The 26,723-nt window shown below is 37.8% G+C and overlaps 2 protein-coding genes across 7 annotated transcripts; both read right to left on the minus strand.

Moving 5' to 3' along the window:
- Positions 1-155: 155 nt before the first annotated feature.
- On the minus strand, positions 156-14,573 carry LOC106935703 (poly(U)-binding-splicing factor PUF60). 6 transcript variants are annotated; one of them, XM_015016301.1, is made up of 12 exons: positions 14,484-14,573; positions 13,843-13,935; positions 13,529-13,624; positions 11,624-11,713; positions 11,064-11,114; positions 9,828-9,989; positions 8,855-8,947; positions 4,979-5,192; positions 4,642-4,874; positions 4,130-4,244; positions 953-1,200; positions 156-870 (listed from the first exon to the last, which is right to left on the minus strand). In XM_015016301.1, the coding sequence occupies exons 3-12, from the start codon at positions 13,604-13,606 to the stop codon at positions 571-573; spliced, it is 1,584 nt and encodes a 527-aa protein (XP_014871787.1). In that variant the 5' UTR covers positions 13,607-13,624; positions 13,843-13,935; positions 14,484-14,573; the 3' UTR covers positions 156-570. The 6 variants fall into 6 exon arrangements, with proteins under 6 accessions (XP_014871787.1, XP_014871784.1, XP_014871781.1 ...); XM_015016298.1 differs by lacking the exon at positions 13,843-13,935 and having other exon boundaries at positions 4,130-4,241; positions 4,684-4,874; positions 14,484-14,553; XM_015016295.1 differs by lacking the exon at positions 13,843-13,935 and having other exon boundaries at positions 14,484-14,553.
- A 3,797-nt stretch (positions 14,574-18,370) lies between these two features.
- LOC106935702 (nuclear receptor-binding protein 2) lies at positions 18,371-25,952 on the minus strand (the record flags this gene model as incomplete). Its single annotated transcript, XM_015016294.1, has 17 exons — positions 18,371-19,031; positions 20,122-20,177; positions 20,337-20,400; positions 20,547-20,600; positions 21,414-21,549; positions 21,634-21,684; positions 21,782-21,884; positions 22,014-22,146; positions 23,174-23,269; positions 23,344-23,399; positions 24,174-24,260; positions 24,337-24,360; positions 24,451-24,545; positions 24,630-24,670; positions 24,952-25,041; positions 25,127-25,228; positions 25,758-25,952. Coding segments are annotated over 17 exons (1,470 nt in total), but the record flags the coding sequence as incomplete, so codon positions are not given.
- Positions 25,953-26,723: the final 771 nt, after the last annotated feature.

Consider the following 26,723-nt stretch of genomic DNA (forward strand, 5'->3'; position numbering starts at 1 on the left):
GCAAATCATGTATAGCAACAATTTTAATTAAATTTGGTTAAGTTTTTTCAATTGGTCCATCCCACCTTGATAAAAAGTTTAAGATTGTTTCAGTCACACCACAATAAAACAAATAGAAAAGTCTTGAGTTGCTTCCTTACTGCAACCATTAAAAAAAAAAAATCTCCAACAAGCTGTTTGTGGACAAACAATAACCTTTAATTGTAGAAAGGAAAAAAAAAGTGTTTACATGTCCTGACAATTTCATAACAGAAAACAAAGGAGCTAAGCAGAAAAAAAACTGTCGTACAAGATCAGATTACAAAAATTTGAAACTTGCACCATAAAAGGGAATCTTCACAGATCACAAAGCAGAAAAAAAGATCCTACAAGTTTTTTATTGAATTTCACCCCCAATGGAACTTTTTCATATTAATATCAACAGCAATAAAAAAAAGGGAAAAAAAAAAGACAATAAAAACATAATTACAGTTTTCAGAAGCCCGCACCTTTTAGCTGCAGTGAGGATGGCTGAAATGACTTTTGGTGACAGGTAAGTGATACGGGTGCTGGTAAGCCATTTCTAACACGTTATGCAGAAAGGTCGCTGCTGTTAAAACGGTCTTGGTCATACACCTCTGCAACAACTTTGCGGCCTCCAAACCAGCGGTCGTTCAGGGCTTGGATAGCTTTGTTCATCTCGGAGGCAGCGGAAAACTCTACAAAGATTTTGACTATGATGTCTGCGTCTTCCTCCTCTCCTTGCTTCTCCTGGTAGATGATGACTCTGTTGACGGTGCCGAACTTCCCGCACTCCTCCGTCACCTCGCCCTCCAGGTCGTCGTCGATGTCCTCTGGTCCAACCATGTTTCGAAGCACCATCACCGTGGACTGAAGTGGGACAAGAAGGTTCAGTGAGCACAGAACGGTTTCATTCAGGAGACACGACTGGTAAATCAGAAGCGTGGGTTACCTCGGATTTTCTGAGCAACTTCTGCATCACCATGTGCCTGGCACTGCTCCCCGAGATGCTCATGTGCTCCTGGTCACTTAGCATCTCCTGGCCTGTGCCATCCTGAAGCGTCTCCTCTTTCTCCTCCTTCTTCTCCTGTTGGTTCGAGCCGCCGGCTTGGTTAGACAGCACAGGCGGTGATGCGAGCACCGGGTTCACTAGACCAACTTGGGGAATCACGGGTATGGGAGGACGAACTGGAGTCACACCTTTACAACGAAGGCACACAGACTGCAGCTCAAGAACATTAAAGTAGCTTAAACAGCAGAAATCTGATGCAGAGTAAAAAATAAAGAAGGGACTCGAAATTGCATAAAGGTTCACTTTGTTTAAGGCAGGGGCGTCAAGCTCATTCATTTTGGGTCACATCAAGATCTAGAATGTGTTTAAAGGGCCGGGTGTGGCAGAATGTCTTGATAAAATACCATTTAGCTTCTCTACTAGGAGTTTTAAGTATTGTAACTTACCGTCTGATTTTAAGACCATAACTGACATTTAAATATTCAAGGCAAAAGAATTTACTAAAGATCAATCAGAATTGCATTCAAACATTTTATTCAGTTGTTCTAAATATGTTGTTTTATATGTTATATTTACTGTTGATTTTAACTTTTCATTTTAATCAACTGCTAAAGGTCTTTTTTGTGATGAGTGTTGCAAAATGATCTATGGCTATAAATACTGATGCAGGCATGTTGTCTTGTATTTGTCCCCATCAAATAAAGTAAAACAACAAAACTACACATTAACAAACTGTTAAAGTATGACTAATTAGCCATCTCCGCATTTGAAATTAAATAAACATATTTTGACCTTAATCTAATTTGGCAGAATACAGATGAAACTGCTGTAATTTGATTGATGAAATAATATTTAAGCACACAAATTATATTTAAGGTTCTATTTCTAGAGTCTAGAGGGCCAGATAAAACCTTCTGGCTGGATTTGAAAATGCCTTTAAAGGTACTATACATCTACAAATATGCATATATGAAAATGAAAAACATATCAAAATGTATATAGCTGTTAGGCTCAGGAAACCCATAAAATCCAAATCTGAATGTGTGTGGAAAATGTGGAGTGAGAAACAAAAGAAAAAAGAAAAAGAAAGAAAAACATTTTGTGGCGTTTCTCCTGGAAAAAAAGAAGACAATTGTTACAAATGGTACATACAGGTTTAAAATCTTTTAGCATGTATGTATATTTATGATATATGGAGAGGAGCAATGTGAATAATAATATTTACAAACAAATTGTTGGAGTAAGTTGAAAGCCAGGTAGGCCACCGAAATGCCTGTGCAAAAGAAGCTTCTTAAAGGGAAGTATCCAAGCAAATTAATGGAAAGTTTAGTAGAAGGAAAAAATGTGTTCCAGAAAAAGGAATCAATCGAAGGATTCGATGTGTAACCATACATCTTGTGCTGTCAGACATGTCAAGTTGAAATACCTGCTTTAATACATGCATTAACCAGATCAAGTATAAACCAATGATTTTGGTTAAATCATTTTAATAAATGAAAAGCAGCTTCATTATAATGTAAAATGTCCTTTAGGGATCCCCTTTGCTTTTGCTCTCTGCCCATACTTACATGTTTTACATCGTAAAAGAAGTTTTAATAAATGAAGAAAACCCAACTACATAAAGAAGCCATTTTAGATGGCTTATTTTGGGGGAAAAGTTAATAAATCCAGTTGATCCTGTGTGAAATACTGGGAATGAGTCGAACATTGTGTAGAGGAACTTTAGCTCACTCTGCAGAATCAGTGGTAAACCTGCGTCAGGTTGTGTTTCTGTGTAACTCGGGTAAACTTGAGCTTCACAAACTAATGGTTGGATAATTTTCTGATGGACAGCAGGATTAAGATTTTATCAATTATGGCATTTAGGCAAATTAGCCCCAGACCGCAGCAGTATCACCGCTATGGTCTGACTCGTCGTATGGTCTTTTTCTGAAATGCTGTGCTCCAACAGGACACCTTCCAAATACTTCCACTTACGTCTCTGCAGTCCATAAAATGTATCCCCAAATGTTTTGGGTATAAAGGTTTTTAGGGAAATGGTGAGATGTGCCTCTGTGATATTTTTTATCAGCAGTAGTTTTGACCTTGGAGGTCTCCAAGTTTCTCTTATTGTCGAACCAGGAACAGTGACCTTAACTGAGGCCTGCGGTGCTTTTTGTTCAGTCCTTTTCTGTTTGACTTCATGGATTAGTCGTTGACGGACTCTTGTACTGTTGGTAAACATGTCTTCTCAATTTCACAGTAATGTCCTTTTCTGTGATTCGCGAAGCCTTGTAAATATCTTTGTAAAATGTAAATGACTTAATTTTTCATGTGTTCCTGAATTTCTTTAGGTGATTGATGGCCCGACGTGTTGCTTTAAAGATGTTTTTAGTCTTTAAAAAGCAACACGTCTGGCCATCAATGTGTTTAGGTGATTTTATTTTTATTGATAAGGTGGATTATAAAACTGAACCACAAAACAAGATGGGAAATTTCAGTATCGGATAGTGCCACGTTGATTTGCATAGCTATTTCCCATAATCATAATTTCAGAACTGTTCTTTAACATTTTCCTCAGGTTACCTTTAATATTAACACTTATTTAAGTGTACACATTTGACAAAAAAAAGAAGAAATGTGTATGGGGGAGAAATACATTTTCCTTATACAGTGGACCCCCGCCTAATCACAGATTATTTTTTTTGTAAAACTAAAATCCATCTGTTTGCAGATTTTTTTCATAGAGAATAGAAGCTGAAATTCCAGGGTGTGATGAAACTTAACATTAAATTGATTGGTGTTCGCTAAACAACCAATCCAAGAGCCCCTTTTCCTTGGCTCTGATTGGTTGTACCCCCAAGAGCAGACAAAAGGAAGACTATAGCTATTAGCTTCTGCAGCACTGCTGTTTCTACTGTACGTATTGATACATATTTAGATACATTTGGCGTTTAAACTATTAAAATAGGTAGTTACAAGCACTTTTAGAGGAGTCCCAGGTATTCAGCTATAAGGGGGTCCACTGTACTGTAATTATTTCCTCCCCTAATGTCATCATACTGTCAAAAATACCGTTCGGAGGTGAAACAACCCTGCTCGCCACACCCACAAAGACAGATTCACATCAGTCCGTACCTGTGATAACACCTGGTGCCTGTGCAGCCATAACAGCCTGAGGTAATCCTATCTGCTGTCCGAGAAGCTGTGGTGCTGCCAATGCCCCCAAAACTGACGCGCCAGCTACCGCCTCCTTAAGAAAGGGGGGGGGCCCAACACATTAGGTATGGGAAACACACAGAAAACAGCACAAGGCAACACAGTGAACAATCACACCGCATGGCAAAGAGAGAGAGAGAGCTCAGCCTCGTCTCCATCAGGGTCAAAATGTTGGTGGCAAACAGTTCATTTTAGCGAGTTAAGAAGGATCTCAGGTGAAATAATCACGGATTGTTGCCGTTTAACTGAGAGGGAGGAGCTTTAAAGTACAAATGTTTTTTTGTTTTTTTTTAAGCGTTTAACTTAACTGAAGCAGGCTTACATTCAGGCTTGCTAAACTAACACTATTCTGGTAACTTCCGATTTCTTCTGACCCAGAAATCTGTGCATCTGTGCTGTGTCATATCTAGCTAGATCTGAGTTATATTTACCTGGAGGGCCATTAAATCCCTTTGGAAGGGATTTATACTTGCCTGGGCCGTTATCTTAGCCGTAGCTGCCGCTGCAGCTACAGCCGCAGCAGGTGGCAGCCCACCCGGGGTTGTGGGGGTCAATAGCGGCATCGGTGGAGTCACTGCTTTGCCGACTCGCAAGTACTGACCACCCAGGTCAAAAAGATTCATAGAGGACACCGCATCCAGGGCTGACTGAGGCTTTTCATACTCTGTTGGATGAATTTCAAAGTAAAATGGGAAGAAAACAGCAAAAAGTCAGCAGCAGGGTATCAGCAACTCAGGAGCATGAGAGAATGAGCGCCTCCTAGCTCACCAATGAAGCCAAAGCCCCTGTGTCGCCCTGATGTGGGGTCTCTAGCTAACGTGCACGATTTAATCCTTCCGAAGGCCTCAAACACGCTCTTGATGTCGTCGTCCGACAGGTCAGGGTGGACAGACGCTACGTAGATCCGGTTGTAGGCACGTGCCTCCTCTGCCAGCTGGTCGATGATGGGTTGCGCCTGACCGATGTTACTTGGCCGCCCAACCTATTGCACAGATTAAATCGACAGGGCCTCTAAACGGGGGGTCTTTAGGGTACCGATGGAAAACGCACTATGGGAAGAGTCTATGGGGCACTTCAGCGAAAAGATTTATTTCGGTAACTCCACTCAGCAGTGAGATTACATACAATAATATTTTATAGTGTTTATTGTTCTTCATTTTCTTAAAAACAATAAATAAATAACTTTATTAGACTTTTATGACCCACTGGCTTGATAGCTGTTCATAAGACAGATAGGTTAGCCAAAAATGCCCTTGCTAAAAAGCTGACTATTGTCCAAGCAGATGAATGGAAAGTCCAGTGGAAGGAAACACACTAGTGATTTTCTGCTGTCAACACGTCCACCCAGGAGGAATAAATTCTGCAAGTCAATGACTCGACGCAATCTGCTGGGTTTCCTCAGATAAAACCTTTTTAAACTACTATGAATAATTGAGGTTATTGTAATGTTTGATAACTATGATCAACTGGAATGTATGTGTGATTTTTTTGGTAAAGTTTCTTGAGACATTTGTTGTGAATTGGTGCCATTTAAATAAAATTACAATGAATTTAAGTGTGGTAGAAAAGGCGCATAATAGTTGTATCCACAACATGGATTACAGAGAAAAATGTCGGAAGAACCTTATGTGTGCTAAGGAGAAAAAAAAAGACGCTTTCTTTTCAGATGAAAATAAATTTTGCGTTTTATCTCAAAAACAATCTCCTGGAGTCTGGACGAAGAGAAGAGATACGCAGAATCCAAGTTTCCAGTCCAAGAGCCATGTCATCTGCTGGTGTTGGTTTATAGCATTTCATCAAGTTCAGTATCAACTCAGCAATAAAGTACGGTAAAATAAAAATGCTACACAGGTTTATCACCTCGGTGACTATTGAGTGTAGATACTGTATAGTACATGAGTGTTTCTGCATCTAAAGAAATTATAAGCCCTGTGCACTGTCCTACTTTTGCAAATTTTAGGCCATAATTGTTAAATTCTACAGGAATAAACACTTTAAAATATCACTGTGTGTAATGAAGTTACCGAAACAAACTTATTGAAGTTTGTCAGGATGCAACTGAGGTTTTATAATTTCCTGCATCTGGAAAGTATTCACACTACTTCATTCCTACAAGTTAAATCAGCTCCATTTCAAGTAAATTCAGTTGACTGGACTTGATTTACGTTTATCTCTGTAAGGTCCCACAGTTGACAGCGCAGGTCAGAGGTCAAACATCAAGCGTGAACTCAAGGGATTTGTCTGCAAGATTGTTTTGAGGTTTAAATCTTGAGAAGGATCAAGAAACATTTCTGCTGGTTGAAAGGTCTCAATGGGCGTAGAAGAAGTTTAAAATCACCAGGACTCTTCTAGAATCGGCCGTGTAAACTGAGGGATCACCGGAGAAAAGCCTGTGGAGAGTGGAGAAACTTGCAGAAAGACAACCATCTCTTCTTCAGCCCACCAATCAGGCCAGGAGAAACACGATCCTCTGGTCTGATGAAACAAAGAATAAAGTCTTTGGTGTAAAGGCCAGGCGTCATGTTTGGAGGAGACCAGGCACGGCTGATCAAGCATGGTGGTGCCAGCAGCATGCTGCTGCTACTGCAGGCACAATAGTCAAGATAAAGGTGTAGCTAATGGTGAAACAAATGACCATTTCAGACCTTTTCTAGTATCTGGATGAGGGCTGCAGCTAACAAAAATGAATACAGAGGTGTACAGAGACATCCTGGGTCAAAACCTGCTTCAGAGCATCTTTACATCAGACTGGGGAAACAGTCAAACAACGACCCAAAGCTCATGTCCAAGATCTGAAAAGCTTCAGAACCCGTCTTGAGAAAGAGTCCAGACTTAAATCTGAATGAATATCTCCAGAAAGATCTAAGAAAGGCTGCACAGATGTGTCCCATCCAACCTGATGGAGTTTGAGAAGAACAGCAGAGAAGAATGGGCGAAACTGCCTAAAGATCTGACCTTGTGGTGTCATTTTCAAAGAGTGTAAAGCAAAGGCTGTGAATACTTATTTTCAATAAATCTACAAGAAATGTCCAACTGTATTCCACATGGTCATAAAAGGGTATTAATCAGTAGAAATGTGAGGAAAGAGATTAATTTCATACAACTTGGACTAAGGCTGTAACATAAAATGTGAAAAAAGTAAAGGGCTGTGAATACTTTCCGGATGAACCGTATGTTGGGAGCTGAAATTTAAATTTAACACTAAAAGGAGCGGAGTTTGGCTGCAAGACGCTACGCGATCTCAGCGGTACGACGCTTTCACAAAAAGCTCGAGACGAGTCTAAATGGCATCTGTACAACAGATGAGGCGGCCAATTAACACCACCCAGGCGCAGTCCATCATCAGCACAACTTGGTAGCAGAGAGATTTCACGCACCGCTGGGCATCTCACTGAAAATCCTCACTTAAACAAGCTACCAGGACATCTTGGAAGAGCAACACACACAGACACACACAAACTTCATACTACATACATACGACACGCACCTGTGAATAAACAGAGAGACACCAAACATGGAGAGAAGTTAGTTTGTTTTCAAATGCAACACATTTTTGTATAACTGCAAGAAAAGTACTTGGATGCTACAAATATCCATCAATGTAAACATTAAGGTCTTTTCCTAACTCATTTGAGGAGAAAACATTCACCCTGGTGGGTTTTATTATTTGAATGCTCCACAAATAATCAAACAAACCAAAGGGGTCATTAACTTCAGAGCTTATGGTGTAACAATTGGCTATTACAGACCTTTGCTAGAATCTGGGTGAGGGCTGCGGCTAACAATTCATTTATTCTGGAGATTACTTGCATAATTGGATAAAAAAAAATGGTGCAGTCTGCAAATTTTTTGTTTAACTGCTTTAGCTTATTTTATGCAATACAAGAAATACAAAAGAAATGCAAATAACTGATCAAATTCTTCTTTTTTAAAATGAAAATAAACATTTTATTGCCTAAAATGCAACGACAGCATTCCTATAGTGAATGCTTGATCATTTGTAGCAAAAGATGCATAAATATTGTATTTAGTTTCAGCTTAATTACTGCTCTTACGATGTTCTTCTTTCAGAAAATGTCATGTTTTACAGTTTATGACTCCAGTTAACACTTATTCGACTACTATATTAATTGATTATTTCAGTAATCAATAAATCGTTTCACCCTTATGTAACACCTTCACTTGTTTGAGAGAAGCTTGGTTAATTGTGCTTCACAATGATGGAGTCCATGTCAGTAGATTAAAAAATTACTTTATAGGATTAGCCGACACAAGCCAGTCACACCTGAGGAACTAAAAACCAGACCTAAAAGTGCCTATAGTACTTTAATCTACATTAATCTAAAAAAACTAACTGAATATGTTTTAAAAAATGCACAGTATGATATGGTAAGTCAAAGTATAAAATGTAATTTAAATATAAAATCAACATTTTAAAGAAAGTACATCTCTTTTGAATAATAAAACAATAAAGAAAGTCGTGGAACTTATACTGTCTTATCCAGACTTGACTTCACAACCCTGTTATAAGTTTAAAAAATAAAAAAAAAGCACTCCACCTTGTTCCTCAAATAAGCGCTGAAGAATAAGATGACTGCTCTCTGAATGTCCCACTGTAGCAAAAACCGTCTCTAAACGACTCACCTTAATGTTTCGCCCTCCTAACATGACCGAGTTCATCTGTTCCAGAGCCAGCTGAGCAGCTTCTGGCACGTCGTACTCCACAAAGGCAAAGCCCTGGACGCAGAAGTACCATTCATGTTCACAGAAAACCCAAACTACACTTCAAATATGGCCAGAAACTATAGTGTCTTGCAAAAGTATTGACACCTTCTGAGCTTTTCCAGATTTTTTGTCACATTTTGACTACAGACTTCAACGCATTTTTTGGAATCTGGGATATACGGAAGCAGGTGCTGTAAGGGTCACTTTCTTTTTGGTCAGAGTTCATGAGACGATGGATCAAGTTAAATGCCAAATGGACCTAGAAAAAACCTGTTAGAGGCAGGAGACAACGTAAGAATATGGCAGGGTTTCCAATGAAATGGACCAGTTAAAGTTCAGACCTCATCTGTGACCACACTTGAAAAATCCCTGTTCACATGAGCGCTCTTTTCAATTTGGCAATGAAGTGTGGGCTAAAATTTAAGTCTCTTGATGTCTGAAGATATGTCCCAAAAGACTTGTAGTTTTAACTGGAACAAAAGATTGTTTCAAAAAATATAAATTGCCTCAGAGATGCTTAATAAAAACGCACTCTTAATTTAAAACCATAAATTGCTTTTCTTTCTCTTCACAATTAAGCTCAACAAATCTTATACAATAGTAGGCACCACTAACAAACATTAGTTCTGCTAACGCCAACCCACTGCACCAACACAGAAGCTAAAGCACCAACTCCAACTCAAATTATACCAGTTCTTGTAAATTAGCACTTCTGAATTTAAACCTAAGGGTGCTAAACATTTTCAAAGCTAGCAAAAGCTCTAAGGGAAAAATTAGCATCGATATTAGCACATTAGCAATAGTGTACCCACCAGCACCCTCAAACGTTTCTGGTTGGTTTGTGACAAAATGTGGAAAGGCTTAAGGAGAGTGAATGTTAAATGACACAAACCTTATGCTTCATTGTAACCGAATCCCAAGACATGTCAATGCTCTTGATGGGACCGAAGGGGGCAAAGGCTTGTCTGATGGTGTCCTCCCCGAGCTCATAGTATATGGAGCCCACGTACACCCGACACATGATCGCTAGCGCACGTTGCCGCTGAGCTGCCACCTGCCAGTCGGGGGAAAACGACACACAATAAGCATTAGAGAGTAAAAGAAAGGAATATAAACATCAACACACACACACATAGATAAAATATATGTATAAATATATGCCTGCTCTATTGGGCATGTTTTTCCAGAAATAGTCAAAAGGCCAATTCTCAGTACTGGGAGGCCTGAACAGGTATATAGAGGGTATTAAAGGGGGATCAACAGGGTAAGTCTTTTTTGTCTGACACATGTCACCTGAAATGGTTAAAATTTGGCCTATCTTCTGTTAGTGTTCAGTTACTTACTGACATATGGAGATAAAAAAAAACACACAGAAGTGATCGACATGCACAGCCCTCACAAATATTTGGCTTCGGTAACTGACCTGGACTCCAGGGATGCAAAGTAAGGTAACCAAAAATTAACTGTGGCGTTCAAAAGAAATCCAAACAAAAGTCTTGGAATTTTCTTCTCGAGTCTAACTTGAGGGGGATGCTTTAATCATCAAGTCTTTGTGTTTTACTGATGACTTTAGTCTGCTTCTTAAACTCATCGTGTTACCAGAGGAGGTTTAACTTTGCTAAGCTACAGCATAACGAGAAGATGACTTGTTTGTTCACCGAGAAAAAGCTTCACATTGAGATGGCAAAAAGAAAAAATAAAATATCCCTGACACAGAAGTTCTCTCATTTTGGTCCATAAAGGGATTGCTATCCCTCTTTTGTCTCCTGCCAGCTGCTGTTTTCAAAACAAGAAATGCATATTTTTCAAAGAGACGTGCCTTTTCTCCCTTTAGAAACTCTTCTGTGAATTAAAAAGCATGTTTACGGATACGTATTTGATTTTAAAAAAGTGCGAAAGCAAACTTAAAAAGAGCAAAAAAAGCAAATGAGGGCTTCCACATCTCAAACGCTGCAGAAATGGTTGCAATGACAGACGCTGCAGAAAGCAATGTTTCCTTATAAAATATGCATTCTTCGGTTAGATTAAAAAGGCAGGGATTGTTGCCAACGCAACCAGTAAAAGAAGGGTAACAGTCCTTTTCCACTGGAAATGCGGACAAGAAAAAAAAATTTAATGATCTATTGACCGATTGTAAAGGTGAGAGAGGATCTCCAAAGCCCATTGTCACTGCTGCCATCTGAAAGACAGTAAAGATGAAAAAAGTGCTGAAAAGTCGGTTAGATACCCCTTTAGCTTTTGCTTTTTTCAAGAAAGGTCATTGCTCTGCTAGACAGATAAAAGCGATTAAGCTAACACGATATGCAGACCCTCCCTCTAAACAGCAAAACATTCAGAGGATCTACCTCCCATGCCTGATTTACAAATTCACCACACAGCAGTTCAGGTAAAGCACGGCCCTCTTTTAAAAGTGCAAAGCATTCAACATGATAACCAAAGCCTTCAGGACGATCATCTCCATCTGAAAAAAAAGCAGAGGCAGATGGTCGACACATGTGTTGGTTCTCACAGCACGAGGGAGGGATAGGGGGGAGCAGGACTTCCAGGACAACTGACCCTAACCCGAGAGGCCGGAGTTACTAATGCATGGACAGGTTAAGATAATCTGTCATGAATCAAGGCTCACTGTCGATACGCCACATTACCACGTCTGTTCTGGAGAAGAACCGAAAGCTTTTAACATCTCACCTGCAGGTTGGTGAGCTGCTGCTGCTGATGTGCAATGGTCTGCTTCACCAACACACTCTTAATGCTTTGTTCCATGGCATACTTCTTTGCCTGGAGGAGGAGGAAAACGACAGTGTTATTACGCCTTCATCGGTGACCAAACATGCAGAATAAAATTATCACATGCAGAAAATAAATGCAATAAAAAAGTATGGCTAAAAAAAGTGTTTAATATGAGCTAAACTCACAAATTTTCTGTAAAATGTAACATTACTCAGGGCTTTGGACTAATTTTTGGTGCTGGTTGCACCGATGCACCCAAATTTCAACAGCATTGCATTTTAACTTTGTAGTTTTACAGACTACTAAAGAAAAAAAATCAGGGTGGATAAATTTTATATTGACTAGCAAATGATTAAACAAGGCTCCTTATTTGAAGGAGAAACATACAACACAGATAACTTAGTGAAAAACCGCTGAAAGTGCTTGAATGAGCCAGGATTCCCACTGGTATTTAGAGAAAAAAAATCCATGATATTTCCATGACTTTCAATATAATTTCCCACTGATTGAGCTGAAATTTTAACTTAAAAAACTGTCAAGATAAAATAAACTATTAAAGTCTAAATTACACGTACAAATGCTTTAAGGGTGTTGCATCTTAGGAACATCCGAGTCCACACCCACATGGGAACGCTTCCAGTTCCATCTTCAACCAGTGGTGGCGCCAGTGCAAACCTCTGATTTTTTTTTTTTTTCAGTTGCACTACTGAGAAATGTGGTCATACTCTGGGCCTAGTTTATAACTTTTTAAGAGCTCCAGAACGCCCTTAGAAAGTGTGATAACAGTAGCATACACATGCTTTTTTAAACCCCTCTAGCATTTTCTATCAGATCCACACATAACGATGTCTATCCAGTCAAATTTGACTGTTTTATTGGTTGAAATTAAAGAAAAAAGAAAAGAAAGAAATTAGTCAATATTAGATTGTTACTCTGTACAGAGCAGAACAGCAAACATTTGTTTCTAAATTCATCTAAACATTTTCAGCTTGAGTCTATGTATCAAAACAGTAACTTGTTTTAAATCAAGCAACATTATATCGCACATTCTTGTTTAAGTTTTTGTAACCAATGGGAGACTGTGCTACTTTTTCCTTACCTTGCAACATCCAAGTACCATCTGTCACAATTATAGCTAGTCTTTATTCAGTTTCAAGCTTTATTTTTGTCAAGACTATCCAATTAGCCAAACAGCTGCAAAATAAATGTAGAATACAGCTTCTGGCATTAATGTAGAGAGTATTGTACCATCCATTTTTGTAGCTCATCTTATTCAATCACTGTGCTTTTACTTCAAATTGCCCTCATTGTGCCAGCATTTCTTTCTATAAACCAGATAGAAGCAGCTTTGTCTCTTTGTGGCTTTTTAATTTCTAAGAAAGGCTTAAATAAAGCTCAACTCAGAAGGAAAGATGAACAACTTAAGATGTTCATCTTTTACAGATGCTCAGATATTTACTGATTACACATTTCAGGAGAGTTTCCTCCTAATCCACAAAGCAACACTGGAGGAGAAGTGTCACTCCACTACCGGTTTAAATTTATTGAATAGTCAGCAAATCTACAGAAACTGCATTAATTTCACACTGTGCAGTTACCAGCAGAACCTCCATTCTGTAGCATTTAAATTATTAATGACAGATTTCCCCACTGGCTACTGCTTTGCCCTCTGTTGAAGAGGAAAACACCTCTTCCTTTACACGTCATCACTTAGGTGAAAGAAAATGTGAATAAAGAAACAAAATGTACATGTATTTGCAGCCTTTTTTAATAGATAAAGAATTAATAGATGAAATGTTTGATGTAATGTAAGGCGTTCATAGTGCGGGATGCCGGATGACATGGACAGGAGGAGACTCTCACCCTCTGCAGTGCCTCCTGCTGCTCTGGGGTAAGAGGCGGTAGGCCAAGCTTGGAGCCTGTGCCTTGTCCATTCTCCATCGTCAGAGCTTCACCTCCCTGCAATTTTAAAATGGAAAAATTAAAAAAAAAAAAAAAAAAAAAACGCGTACACTTATTTAACTGGCTTATTCCTAGTGCATAACTACAAGTTAAAATTGCCCAACAAACAATAAATTTTACCATTTTATTTATTTTTTTTAATCAATAACAGCAAAAATATTGAGGACCTACACCCGGATTTAAACCAGGTGGGCCTGGATAAACTCCTTACTTACGCAACACTCTAACCGCTGGGTCCACCAGACTGAGACAGGAAAGCCCCCAAGGGGAAGAGGACTGACGGGGAAGCTTTAACAATTCAACAATTTCTATGGGGGGAGATAAAAGATGCCTTCAGACTATGATTAAAACAGGCAGCTCTCATAAATTTACAGCCTGATTCACATACAGCTCTCCCGTATTGTTTGGATTTCTAACAGTGCAGTTGATGCGCAGGAGCACTAAACGTGATTTTCATCCTAACGTTAGAATAGCAGATTAGCTGTAGCAGGCTACGGGTACACTTTTATTTCGTGTAAAGACTATTGAGATACATAACTATATCATAACCCCGCTGTGTAGCTTTACAGTTATCATTAAACCGAGTTTAAAGAAACAGAACAATGAATAGCAAGGCCTGATTTGTATTCAGCTGTCGATGTCTTTGTTGCTAGCAGCAGACCTAACATTAGCTCACGTTAGCCATTCATTGCTGTGGCGCGTAAACCGAGCTGGTGCTTTTTGTTCCTCCAGTACAAATATAAATTAATAGGTACAGATATAATTACAAGAAAAACACCGCGCTTTAACTACGCAATAAACAATTGTAATAAAAGAAACGTAACAAGTTTGTTTTTTAATCGCAAAATATATTTACCGCAGTGTTCGTAACCGCCATGAAGCACACCTTCAAGAGAGGGCCACACTCCTCAAAGGTCGCGAGAATTTCACTGCGAGATATCGCGAGAAAATACATCCACACAATACTTGACGGTTTTAGACCAGCGTTGGCCGAGTCCGCAGAATGGGAGAACGGTAGCAGTCGAGAACTGATCTTGTATTTCATCTTCATTTAAATAAATACTGTTATTAACGGATGATTAATAAATTCGCCATCAAATAAGAAAAAAGTCTTAATTAAATACAAAAAAATATATTTTTGAAAAGGAATCTTTTTTGTCTATTTCTTTATATTTATTTTGTTTTATTTTATGGTTTAGTTATTTGTTGATTATTTATTAAGAACAGAACTTATTTAGTTTTGAATGAAGGCTATCTATAGACTTGGGCACTTTAGACTAAGAGGTTGATCTCATTAATTTGGCTTCAATCAAGAGAATGAGAAGACTAAAGGTAACTGGATGTAATTTGTCACAATCTTGAGCATCTGTCTGCTCTACAGTCACAAATACAGTCATTAACACTGTCGACCAGGAGAGAAATTTACAAAATATTATTGCTAAAGAATTGGGCTGTTCACAGAGTGATATATTCAAGTGTGATAGTAGAAAGTTAGTGGAAAAAATTGCCTTATGTAGCTGAAATACTTGAGAAACTGAATTGCTGCATACGTGTATGTTATATTCTGTCTCTATTATTACCATCTAAAAGTATTTGTTTTCCATTTGGCTTTATTGCTGTTGATGAACCACTCTTCTTTGCTTTGTTTAAATGTTAATTGTGTGGCTTTGTGTATTTGGTTATTCAGAAAATGAACCTTTTTTTCTTATTTGCTTATATTAGATAATGTAATTTATCCATTTCATTATTTAATAAATTATAGCTGGTTGTTTCATTACATGTCATTTTTAATGCACATGTGCAACTGGGTAAAAAATGCCATGTTATTTAATTCATGTGGATTTGACATAAAACTCAAAGCAGGATTTAATGTATCAATACTCACAGATGTAAAAACAATACTTTGAGGAAAAAAATATAAATATTGTAGAATCAATAAAATTACACAGCTATATTTTTGATATAAATGAAGTTACAATTATCGACTTGTTACTTTGTCTTATTGTCATGCAGAGTTACAGTGAGTTTCTGATTCAAGGCCATTGATATGGTTTACCTCATCGGCTTCAACACACTTGTTACAAAGGTGGTCACCTTCAGAGCAGCTACTGTTTGTAGCTATTTTTAAATAATTTCAATTTGAACATTCGCTTATGGTCTAGTTTTAGTGGGACTTCTCAATTTTGCCTCTGAGGTAAAGAAAAATCTCAAATCATTAGCTTTTCTTGTTTGTTTGTTGTTTTTTTTAAATCAAATCATTACAGTATTTTGTTATTGTATCCACTATAATTTGTTTCCAGTTGTTTTCTTTTTTATTATTATTCCATTTTTGTTGAGGTAGTGATTTTTTCTACTTCTTTTTTTTTTTTTTGCTTGAATGGTACAAGTAAAAAAAAATAAAAAAAATAAGAGTAAAGGGCCAAGACAGGAATACCAGACAAAAAAATATTTTGTTTTCCTATCATTAAACTTTCCATCCAGTGTGGATGAATATAGCACGTTTGAACAGTCAGCTGGTTTAGCAATGACCTATTGTGGTTTACCCTAATTGTAGTGTTTAAATGAACATTGCTGGTTAACTGTTAAGGTAGCATAATTGTGTAGGCTAAACATTTCTGTGAAATCCTGTTTTTACATGGTCACGTCCTACTTTTCTAGGAAACTAAATTTAAGGTTTATAACGATCAAAATTAACAGAAATAAAGGCTTGAACTACATCACTAGTATGTAATGAATCTATGAGTTAAATTTTCAGAATTAAATTTATGAAATAAATCAACGTTTATAATTATTTACATTGATATACCTCAAACTGTCATTTCATAAGTGAGTATTCCTAGCCCTAGAATAACTGTATTGACTTACATTTATTTTGGTAACTGCACTTATCAATTCAAGACTAATTCTGATCGTACTGCTAAACATGCAGTAACCCCTGAACCAAAAAAAGGGGATCCACCTCTAAAACACAAACACACAAAATAAACACTTCACAATCTTTTTTTTTTAAAATATTTTATTCATAGATGCTACAATATTCAACAAAGGTTTAACACATCCAAAGGCAATTTCCATTCAACAGAGCCACAGAGAAAAAAGTCATCTGACATAAAATAAGACTGATATGCATGTCTTTTTTATATTCTCATACAGTCTGAACATTCATTTACTTAGTCAGCTCTCCTCTGGAACTCAATTGTGACGGACAAAAAAAAAAAAGGCAAAATGCAAAGTTTCGAATGGTTGCAAGTTATTAAGACATGCAGTTTACTAGAACAAAGGAGAGCCACACTGGCACTGCATTGTGTTGTGTTTAATTAAGAGGTTGTTTAATGCAACTCCCCTTACATAGCCACAACCAAGTATGTACAATCCAACTGTCTGGGAGAATTCAGGGCTCCTGTCTTTACAGAAACACTGATATAATTAGACCATAGTAAGTACTGTTAGCAATGACTGTACAGCAGCATAATTGTTATGAATCTGCAAGCTTATAATCTCCCTACACCCTGCGCACATGTAAAACAATGGAGCAAATTCAAGTGAATCTGGTAAATATTGATAATCTAGAAAAAAAAAATCCACTGAAACATTGTACTTGGATGTCTAAACCTGCAGCCTGAACTTCAATACTTATGCAGATGTAGGTTGAATGTTGATGTTTGGGTTGGTGGAAGTTTTATTTCAGGGTTCCTACATTTTGTTTCTTTATTTTCCAAAAAAAATAATTATCAATCAGTTTTAGACTCATTTTGAAGCCGAGTCAAAGTAACTTTAGATGTGTTGGAGTTTTCGCCAGTGGTGAGGCAATAAAGATGGATGGATGGATGGATGGATGGATGGATGGATGGATGGATGGATGGATGCAGAGAAGGAAGAAAGGACAGATGGAGAGTTGCTTGGAATGAAGGAAGAATGGAGGGAAGGAAAAAAGCAAGGATGGAAGGAAGGAAAGAAAGAAGGAAAGGCCTGGAAAGAACTTCAATCTGACTCTGAAGGAACCTTAAAGTTATCAGAAATAAATCCTAGCAGACTTTTTTGTAAACCCGCTCGAGTTTAAAAAAACAAACAAAACAAAAACAAATCAGCTTGAGTTCAGAGAGCCATGATTATATTATCTTATTGCAATTAGCTACATTCTTACTCAAAACACCACAGATTATAAAGCACAAATATAGTAAATAAAACTTAGTTCAATTTCTAAGAAGTGGGTAGAATTTGCCTTTCAATGATCTCAAATATATTTACAAAACAATTGTAATAAAATGTCTATAGAGCAGAGAAACTGATCAACAATATGGCAACTTTTTCTTGTAAATGTTTACACCCAACACTCCTGTAACACAAAACTTGCTGCAGCTAAGAGCAAAATGATCCTGTCCAATAATAACCTCAGGTACCAAATTTCTTTTCATTTTCAGACAAGTTGACTTCATAAATTCCAAATAAAGAGATATAAACTTGTTTAGAAGAAACAGACCAACCATGAATGATTATTTTCCCCCAAATTTGCAAAGTTGGGTATGATGCCATTTAATTGCCACATCAGGCACTTTGCAGGTCTTTGGCTTCCAGAACACGTTCACAGGGAAAACCTTTAAGAAAACACTAAAAAAAGGCGTCCTCTCATAGCTTGACATCTGCATGCAATATGACGAGGCATGTTAAGCTGTGGGAGAACTGGCCTTTAACGCAAAGAGTGCAAGGAAGGGAGGTAAAATCAAGTAAGGAAAAAGAAGCTGTGCAATGTTTCTACGGTTCACAGTTACGGGGTAGAAATAAATAACTGGATGAGTATTAACAGTGCATGATGGGTGGAATATAAAATTCCTGAAAACTGTGATGGCTGAAGGCTTGAGAGGGACGGAGGCTTTAGGAAATCACTTGTTTCTGTTTGTGAGTCAATAAAAATGGGCACTGGAGTGCAAAAGGAGGCTTGGAACAGTACAATGTCTTTCTCAAACGTCACATTACGGAAAACTGAATGTGTAAGGCATGGTAGCCCTTTTAGGCAGGGACTCTGTGGATCAGCCACTGCTCTGTGGGGAAGGTGGACTTCGCTACGAGGCGTTTCCAGTCCTCCAACCAGAAACACCTTCGGTTTCACTCTCGCTGCTGTCGTTTTCCTTCCAACTAATTGGGATAATTTACTGACTTTCAAAGCGTTTCAGCGTTCACCCTCTGTCCCGTTTAGCGTCCTGGACAATGTCTTCCACAGCTGTCTGTCTGCTTCCCTCTCTTTCTCCACCCGTGTGCTCAACGTCCCCTAGAGGGGGAACCTCCTTCATCAGTCCCAGCTGCTGTCGCGACACCGCTGTCACTGGTTGCTCCCAGCAGCCAGCGCGCGGACCCGGTGTCGACTGATGGAGTCCTCCAGGAATGCAGCTACCTTCTCACTGTCCTCCTGCAGGTAAACATACGTGAATATGAGTCTTTAATCAGTTAAACCAACTTCTCAAACAAAAAACAAACAACCTGATGTGTTTACGTTGACCTATTTTGCTTCCTTGAACAGATTAGGATACATTACATTTTGAACAAAATCATTCTTACATAATAATAATTCAGTCTGCCTATTTTAAGCACCTTTATGAAAGAGCTGTTTTAGGACCTCCTGTCACTTTAAATCCAAATAAGCTGCTGCTGGCCACGCCCCCAACTCAGCACTTACACTTGTAGGTAGAAATGTCTGCTAACAAATGCACAATTGTACAACCATGTATCTTTGAAAAGTAGAAGCAGAGCCTCCTGCGCAACCAACAAGAATGCAGCAAGTGGTTTCTGTATGGTAAGTCAACCACAAAACTTGTCTCTTCCAGCAGCCATTGTAGAACGCTTGAACCACCTGACCAAACATGCTGCAGCTCAGTTGGGGTTGCTAGGTAACTGTGCACTGCCCACAAATTGTGACTCAACAACTTGGAAGTTTTCAAAATTGCTGATTTTTCAGACACCAAAAAAGTATTAACTTATTACCAAAAAATGTCTGGGTGGGTTTTAAGAAGCAGTTGAGACCAAAATGAAAGTATAAAAACATGCAAAATGTGAATTTTAAAGATCATCAAAATAATTTTACATGTCAAAAATCAAACCCCTAGTTAAAGGCAGAACCTTAAAAAAACTCTTATGCATTGTGGCTAAATTCAAACATTTCTGTAAAGAAAAGTGGGTCAACATTTATGAACATTGATGAAGGCTAATTGAAAGTTAACACCAGAGCATGATGGTTTTTCCACAGAGGTCCAGGTTGGTTGGCATAGATTTTCCCTAATAACTGAACTTATAATTTGAAAACAGCTTTGTATATTTTTACTCAGCTTATATTTGTCTGGAAATTAGTTTGATGAGCTAAAACATTTGAGAGTGACAAGAAAAAAACAAAACAAAAAAACAAAAACAGAACAAATCTGTATGGATTTAACCATTTTTTCACTGCAATCTAAAGTAACATGCATGTAGATATAAAACAAATGCAATGAAAACTTCCCATGTACCTCATTTATGAAGGCGTAGTGGACGAGTTCACTAGCGAGGTCTTTTGGAGTGTCCGCTGAAAGTTTCACAGGTAATATTTCAGAAAAAATGATAACCCAAACTGTGTACAGTTCTGTAAATAAGTCTTCAATAATTTCTCACACTTTAAATCCAATGAGTCTGACGGTTTCATAGTCTGATGTGGTGTCTAATATAAAAACACTTTTAAACGTACTTGGAAAGATGTCACAGCTTAGTTGCCGATGAAGTTTGTCGTCCATCTTCAGAAACAATGAGAGCTGAGAAAAAGATCATCTATATTAAACCGAGAAGCTCAGATTAACCCATTTGAGAGAAAAAAGTGTAGCCCAGTATGTTTCATCATGAAGGAGCTCAACTGAGATGCACAGAATGGGCAAAGTACCTGTAGTACTGTGTGACTCACATGAGTTTTGGTCCCTTCTTCATTTGATTCCAAATTACAGTGCATCTGAATAACCTGCAAAAGCAACACACATTTCACAAAGTGTTGATGTGTTTTGGGTGATAATAACTGATATGAACAGTCTCATAACATTTTTTGAAGCTCTATCACGAAAATATGGTGATTTCTTAGCATATTGTGTGGTGAATGAAGCTTGGTGATACGCCACTGCTCTGGCTCCAACATTAAGAAATCTCACTAATTGGCTAAAATGAAAAATCAATAATTTCTGCACCAATAAATACAATGCCACGATCATGCCAGCTGGGGCGAGAGGAGCACACACACCTCCAAATTGTGCGTACAAAGTAGGTTGCTGGGAGATAAGAGGTAGCTTTCAGTTTCTAAGACTGCAATTCAAACGCAGATGAAATAAAATTGTCTGGCATTGGATTTAGCAACAAGGAGGATGTAGAAAAAGCAAGAGCAGCAGGTTTTTTTCAATATTTACTTCTGCAAAACAAACTGCGTGAATGATTTATTCTGTCTGGGATATGTGTGAAAAGCTCTGTACAGGTTAAAACTGTGCAGCAAAATAATGTGTTTTTATGTTCAGCACTTTGAAGCCCCCTCATCTGCATACTTTATTAAGTCCTGATAGTGTCTGACACTGATGGTGGAGGTGCAAAAATCTTCAGTTTTTATAGAAAAATATGGTAGATTGTGGGCAAATACTCCAGTGTAGATGTGGAGGTACTAAGACTAGGGTGATGTCATAATTGCCTTCACACATTAATTAGATTTTCCAAATATGCCGCAATCTGAAGATGTTTGAAAAGCTGTGGATCAGGTTTAAATGGGGATTGTGGTGAAATTTGGAAGTCTAACCTTTCTCGTTTCTGTCTCCTGGGGTTCAGGAGTCGGTGTCTTCACCGTCTCAACCTGCTCCTGAGACAAGGACAGAGCTCGAGGGACGGGGTGAGGCCGGGACGTGGCGAAGTTCATCAAGGGGTAAATCCCATTCCTGTTGAGAGGAAATGATGTCACGCTGAAATAACAGATGCAACAGCTGATGCAAAACAGATCTTAGACTAAACTCTCCACTTACTTGACATCCTCCAGAAACTTGTCAAGCTCTAAAGGGGAAACATGGGAATACCTTGAAGAGACAGAGGAGAAGCGTGGTGAGTGTTCGGCATCACCTGTCAGATGACGTTCAAGAATAGCTAAAAATACAAGAAGCTTTTTATTTGTACTTGAGCTGAACTCCGGGTCTGTCATCATGTCTAATCTCTGCCATGACAGCGTTGGGGTCAAACGACTTTGTTTTCTCCTCCACACAGTTCTCAGGAAGCAAATCTGCAGGTAAGGAAAAAAAAAAAAAAAAAAAAAAACTCATGACCTTCAGGCCTTGCTCTGTCTGGATCAACATTAAAAAGAGCAGATGGATGTTTTGGCAGATTGGCATACGGAGGTGATAAAACTCACACTGGTTGTTGATGAGGCAGTGGGCGGCGAGCAGTTTGAGGGAGTGGACTTCGAACAGGACTCTGTGGAACAGAAGGTCGTGAGCTGTGGGACGGAGGTTGGCATCATGACGCAAACACGACTGCGTGAACTCCTGCAGAGAGCCAGAAGACAGTCAGTCCACACAGCTGAAATTTATAGCCCAAAGTTGCTAAGCGCTTATTGAAATGTAACTCTTATATTGCATGTACAATAAAATATGAAAACCATGAAAGAAAAAATACAAGCCAAACAGGAAGTCATAATTTAACTTTCAAAGTCATAATTATGAGTTACAAAGTCATGATTATGAGATAAGCCTCCTTAGGGAAACGGCATTACTTCCTCATAATTATCTAAGTTGATGAGTTATGACAACATGTAATTTCCCTTTGGATTAATAAAGTATTTTTGAATTTGAATTTATGACTTTGAAAGTCAAAATTATGACTTTATATCTCATAATTAAGACTTTGTATCTTATAATTATGACTTTGAATCTAATTATTAAGACTTTGGAAGTTGGGATTATGACTTTATAACTGATAATTATGACTTTAATAAAGTATTTTTGAATTTGAATGACTTTAAAAGTTAAAATTATGATACCAAATCTCTTAACTAGTACCTTTATTTTCACAATAATAAATGTAATTCTGACTTCCTTTTTATTTTTTCTTTGGGTTTTCATAGTAAAAGGCTACGTTTTGATGCAAGGCTTTTGTGATAAAATAAAAAAATATGATGGCGTGATAAATTATTTAATTTTTTTTCCATCGGTTGTTAATTCAACATGAAAATAAGAAATTAATGTAACAATTTTAAAAAAGTATCTTTGTGGTGTTTTGTACAACACAAAATTGCTTCAGCGTGGCAATACGTTGCTGAACCAACTTTTGATTCAATTTCACCAGTTGGTTAGAGGTTTTTATATTTTGCATTTTTACCCAAAATTGATTTTTCCCTCCATTGAATAAATAGAAAATTACTTATTATGATCTGGTTGCTTTGTCTCATAATTTTAATAGGACAGTGTCCATCTGATACCCACTGCATGACTGGGCATGCTATGTTATTGTGCCTTTTTTATCCTTGCTCCCTTGCACTCATGCTGTATACTTAGGCCTTGCATTGAAACTCACTCTCATGAGAGGGTCTTCCAAAGATTGACCTGCATTCACAATGGCCTCCTTGGATACAGCAGAATCTCCATTGGCTTGAATTTCCAGTACTGCCATCTAGTGGCAAGAGAAAAAAAAGAAGTTAAAACAGAGAGAGATAAACATCAAGCAAGTCAGTTTTTAAGTCTCACCTCTAGGGCGCAGATGCCAAAGGAGAAAATGTCTATGGAGTAGTCATCCTCACCAGCTGAAAGATTTAAATATAGAATTAAAACAGAAGAAAATGTTATGTACCAAGAACACAGTTGTATTTTTATCAATCTGCATGTCATAAAATATCATTTTCTCAATAACACTGGTCAACAGTCAAAATTTTGTCTGGGGTTTTTTTTCAACTGTTTTAGGGTAGTTTCAGGTCAACTTTCTGAATTATAAATGCAACATGAGCATCAAAATGCATGACTTGTTTTTGAATACGGATCGATTTCCTGAGAATCTGGGATCAACGAGTGATGAGCAGGTGGAGAGACTCCATCAGGACAGAAAGAGATGGAGAGTTTTGCACAAAGAAGACGTAATGTTCAATTTACATGTACGTGCCCTTATCGGTGTTTATTACCGATAATCCAAGTTTGTGACATTTAATTAATACACTCTGTCAGAAAAATTTTTTTCACCTAAAGCCTTTTTGGATGAGAAATATTAATGGAAATGAACTGATACTGTCACAAAAATGTAATCAATTTAGTCAGAAGATCGGATTTCTCTAAATTAAATTAGAATATAAACCTGACCTGATTGAGACAGATGGATGTAAGTTTTTGCAAAACAGTTCTAATTCAGTTGAGAAAACACAGACAACTTCCAAAAAAAAACAAAAACAAAATTGGCAACCATGAGATGTTGCCAATTTTAACAGTAAAACGATGTTACAAAGAAAAAAAAATATTGATAAACTGAGAAAATTTGAGAGAAATCAAACCATTGAAATGTAAAAACAAGGATCACTCAGCAGACTCACCTCCATATTCAGGAGCAAAAAAATGGAGATTCCTCTGCTCATCCCGGTGTTGCCTTCCTTTGCTGTGGACACTGGCGTCTGGGAACACTGATAGAAAAATCCTGTCAGTGTTTAGATGACATACCGACGGACTATTAACTATTAAAACACCTGCACACCTTACCATTAACAAACAGCCGGTGCCACACTGTGGAAATAAAAGTCAAGCGTGTTTATTGTGCTTCCAAAGTGAAATAATCTGGTTGCAGTATTAGAAGAAGCCCAGCTGGGAGCAGACCTGAGCCAATCTTGATGAGCCCGTTGTGCTGGATGAAGATTGTGTCACAGGTTAGGTTGCCGTGGATTATCGGTGGGTCACAGGAGTGCAGATAGCTGACAGAAAACATACATTAATGGAAAAGGAGTTCAAACAAACATCCATCATATTAATGTTCTTTACTGAAAATTTGTCAGTACTTGAGTGCTGACAGGATCTGGGTACACCATCTCTTCCAGGCCTGAAAGAAAAAGAAAAAGAAAAACATTCATTTCAGATTTGAATTTGCTACATAAAAAAATAAGAAGGTCTATTATATAATAAAGAAAGCTTGAGGGGCATTCAGTTAGACAAAGAAGAAGAAATAGTTCCTGGATAAATTGCTAAGTCATAATAATACCCAGAAAAATAAGCCAAAACAGTGTAAAATAATGAGCCATCCTTTAGGAAATATGGATCTGCAGTTCCTTAAATCACCTCAAGTCTACGACTGAATACGTGACCAAGAGTGACAATCCTGACCTTCACATTCATGGTCTTGTGGTTCTTTTTTGTCTTCTTCAGGAACTGCTTGAGGCTCCCTGAAGACATGTATTCAGTGATAAAAATGACCTGGAAAGGACAAAACACATTAGCTGAAAATACTGTGTTTAATAAAAGGTAGTGACAAAAGTAAGAAAAGCAATACACTTCTCACCCGAGCCTGGGTCTCCTTCATGTCCAGCCAGTACTTGTGGAACTTAACAATGTTGGGGTGTTCGACCTGCATCAAGTTCTCAAACATCTCTTTGATTTTTTCCTGAATAAGTAAAAAAAAATATATATATAAGGAACTTTAAAAATAACATAATTTGTGTATTTATACATGTTGTGAAGGTGCTTGTTGCACTGTCTTCTCATATTACAAAAAGAAATTGCTTTAAATGAACATAAAAGTTAAATCATAGCAGCTTTGGAGTCTGCTAAGCAAAGCCAGCATGACAGTTCATTATCTATAATGACCAGCAGGGGGCGACTGTTACTGTTGTAGTCGGATCATTTAGTTACATTAATGAGTATCAACAAAAAAGTGAGCTGGACATAAATCATAAAACGTGATTCCTAGCCTTCATAAATATAGAAAACTCAGCTAAGATTATTTTCTAGTTCTCTGTTCATGCTAGCAACAGCTAAAAGCTAAAAATGTTGGTAAAAAGATGTGTAAAAAGGAACATAAATTAATTTCATAACTGGTTACTAATTTTTTCAACTGATGGGTTTTTGAGCTACTGAATGACAATAAATATGAGAAATTAGTGTGCATCAGAACCTGGAGTGTGTTACGGTACCTCCTGTGCTTTGAAGACCTTTTTGTCTGAGAAGAGAACCTCGTTCCACACCACCTCAACGCCTTCCTCTGTGTCCATGGCCAGGGAAGCACTTTCCACGCCAGGGACATTTCCTTGACTGACCTGTAGAGGGCAGATGGAAAAAGACAAGGCTGTTAGCACAATCCTAGCATAAATGTAGCATTTAGCCAGATGCTAGCAAGAATGTAGCAGTTAGAATGTTTGTAGCGTAAAAGTACAGTAGAGTAAGTTCTGGGTTTAACTGGGATAAAAGAATAAATCTACCATTAAGACGGCGTCAAGCATGAAATGTACCATTTATTGTGATAAATGTAGCGTTTAGCATAATCTTAGCATAAATGTAGCATTAGAACCAATGGTAGCATTCACCGTAGCATTTAGCATCATGGTGGAATAATATGTAGGTTTTAATATGATGGTGGAATGAAATGTAGGTTTTAAAATAATTGTAGCATTAAATGTAGCACTTAGCTTGATGCTGTTAAAATGAATCAATCACAAAAATCATTTAACACAATACACAACATTTAGCCTGGTTCTAGCATGAATATATGCATTGGACACAATAATATGAAGCAAATAGTATGGTGCTACATGCTTCATTTCATTTAGCACAATATACAATATTAAGTACAATGCTAGCATGAAATGCACCAGTTAGCATAATGCTACCATGATATACTGGAATTGCAATTAGATTACTTTACAATTTATGGAACATTTTTGTTTAGGTGCAAGTGTAGCAAGATCCTTCCCATATGAAGCAAGGGTAGCATTCAGCTGATGTTATTCAGAGATAAGTTAAAATAAAACTTCAAGACATGTAATCATCACCACATAGCTGGACTTTTCTGCTTCTGCAACATCCGATTTTTGACCATTAAATTGCAATCCGAGTGAGATACCACAATAGTGAATATAGGCAAGTGTCAAGTTGAAAATTCA

Source organism: Poecilia latipinna, unplaced genomic scaffold (assembly GCF_001443285.1).
Source record: "Poecilia latipinna isolate Pla-1442-1.1 unplaced genomic scaffold, P_latipinna-1.0 Scaffold2004, whole genome shotgun sequence".
Classification (NCBI taxonomy): Eukaryota; Metazoa; Chordata; class Actinopteri; order Cyprinodontiformes; family Poeciliidae; genus Poecilia; species Poecilia latipinna.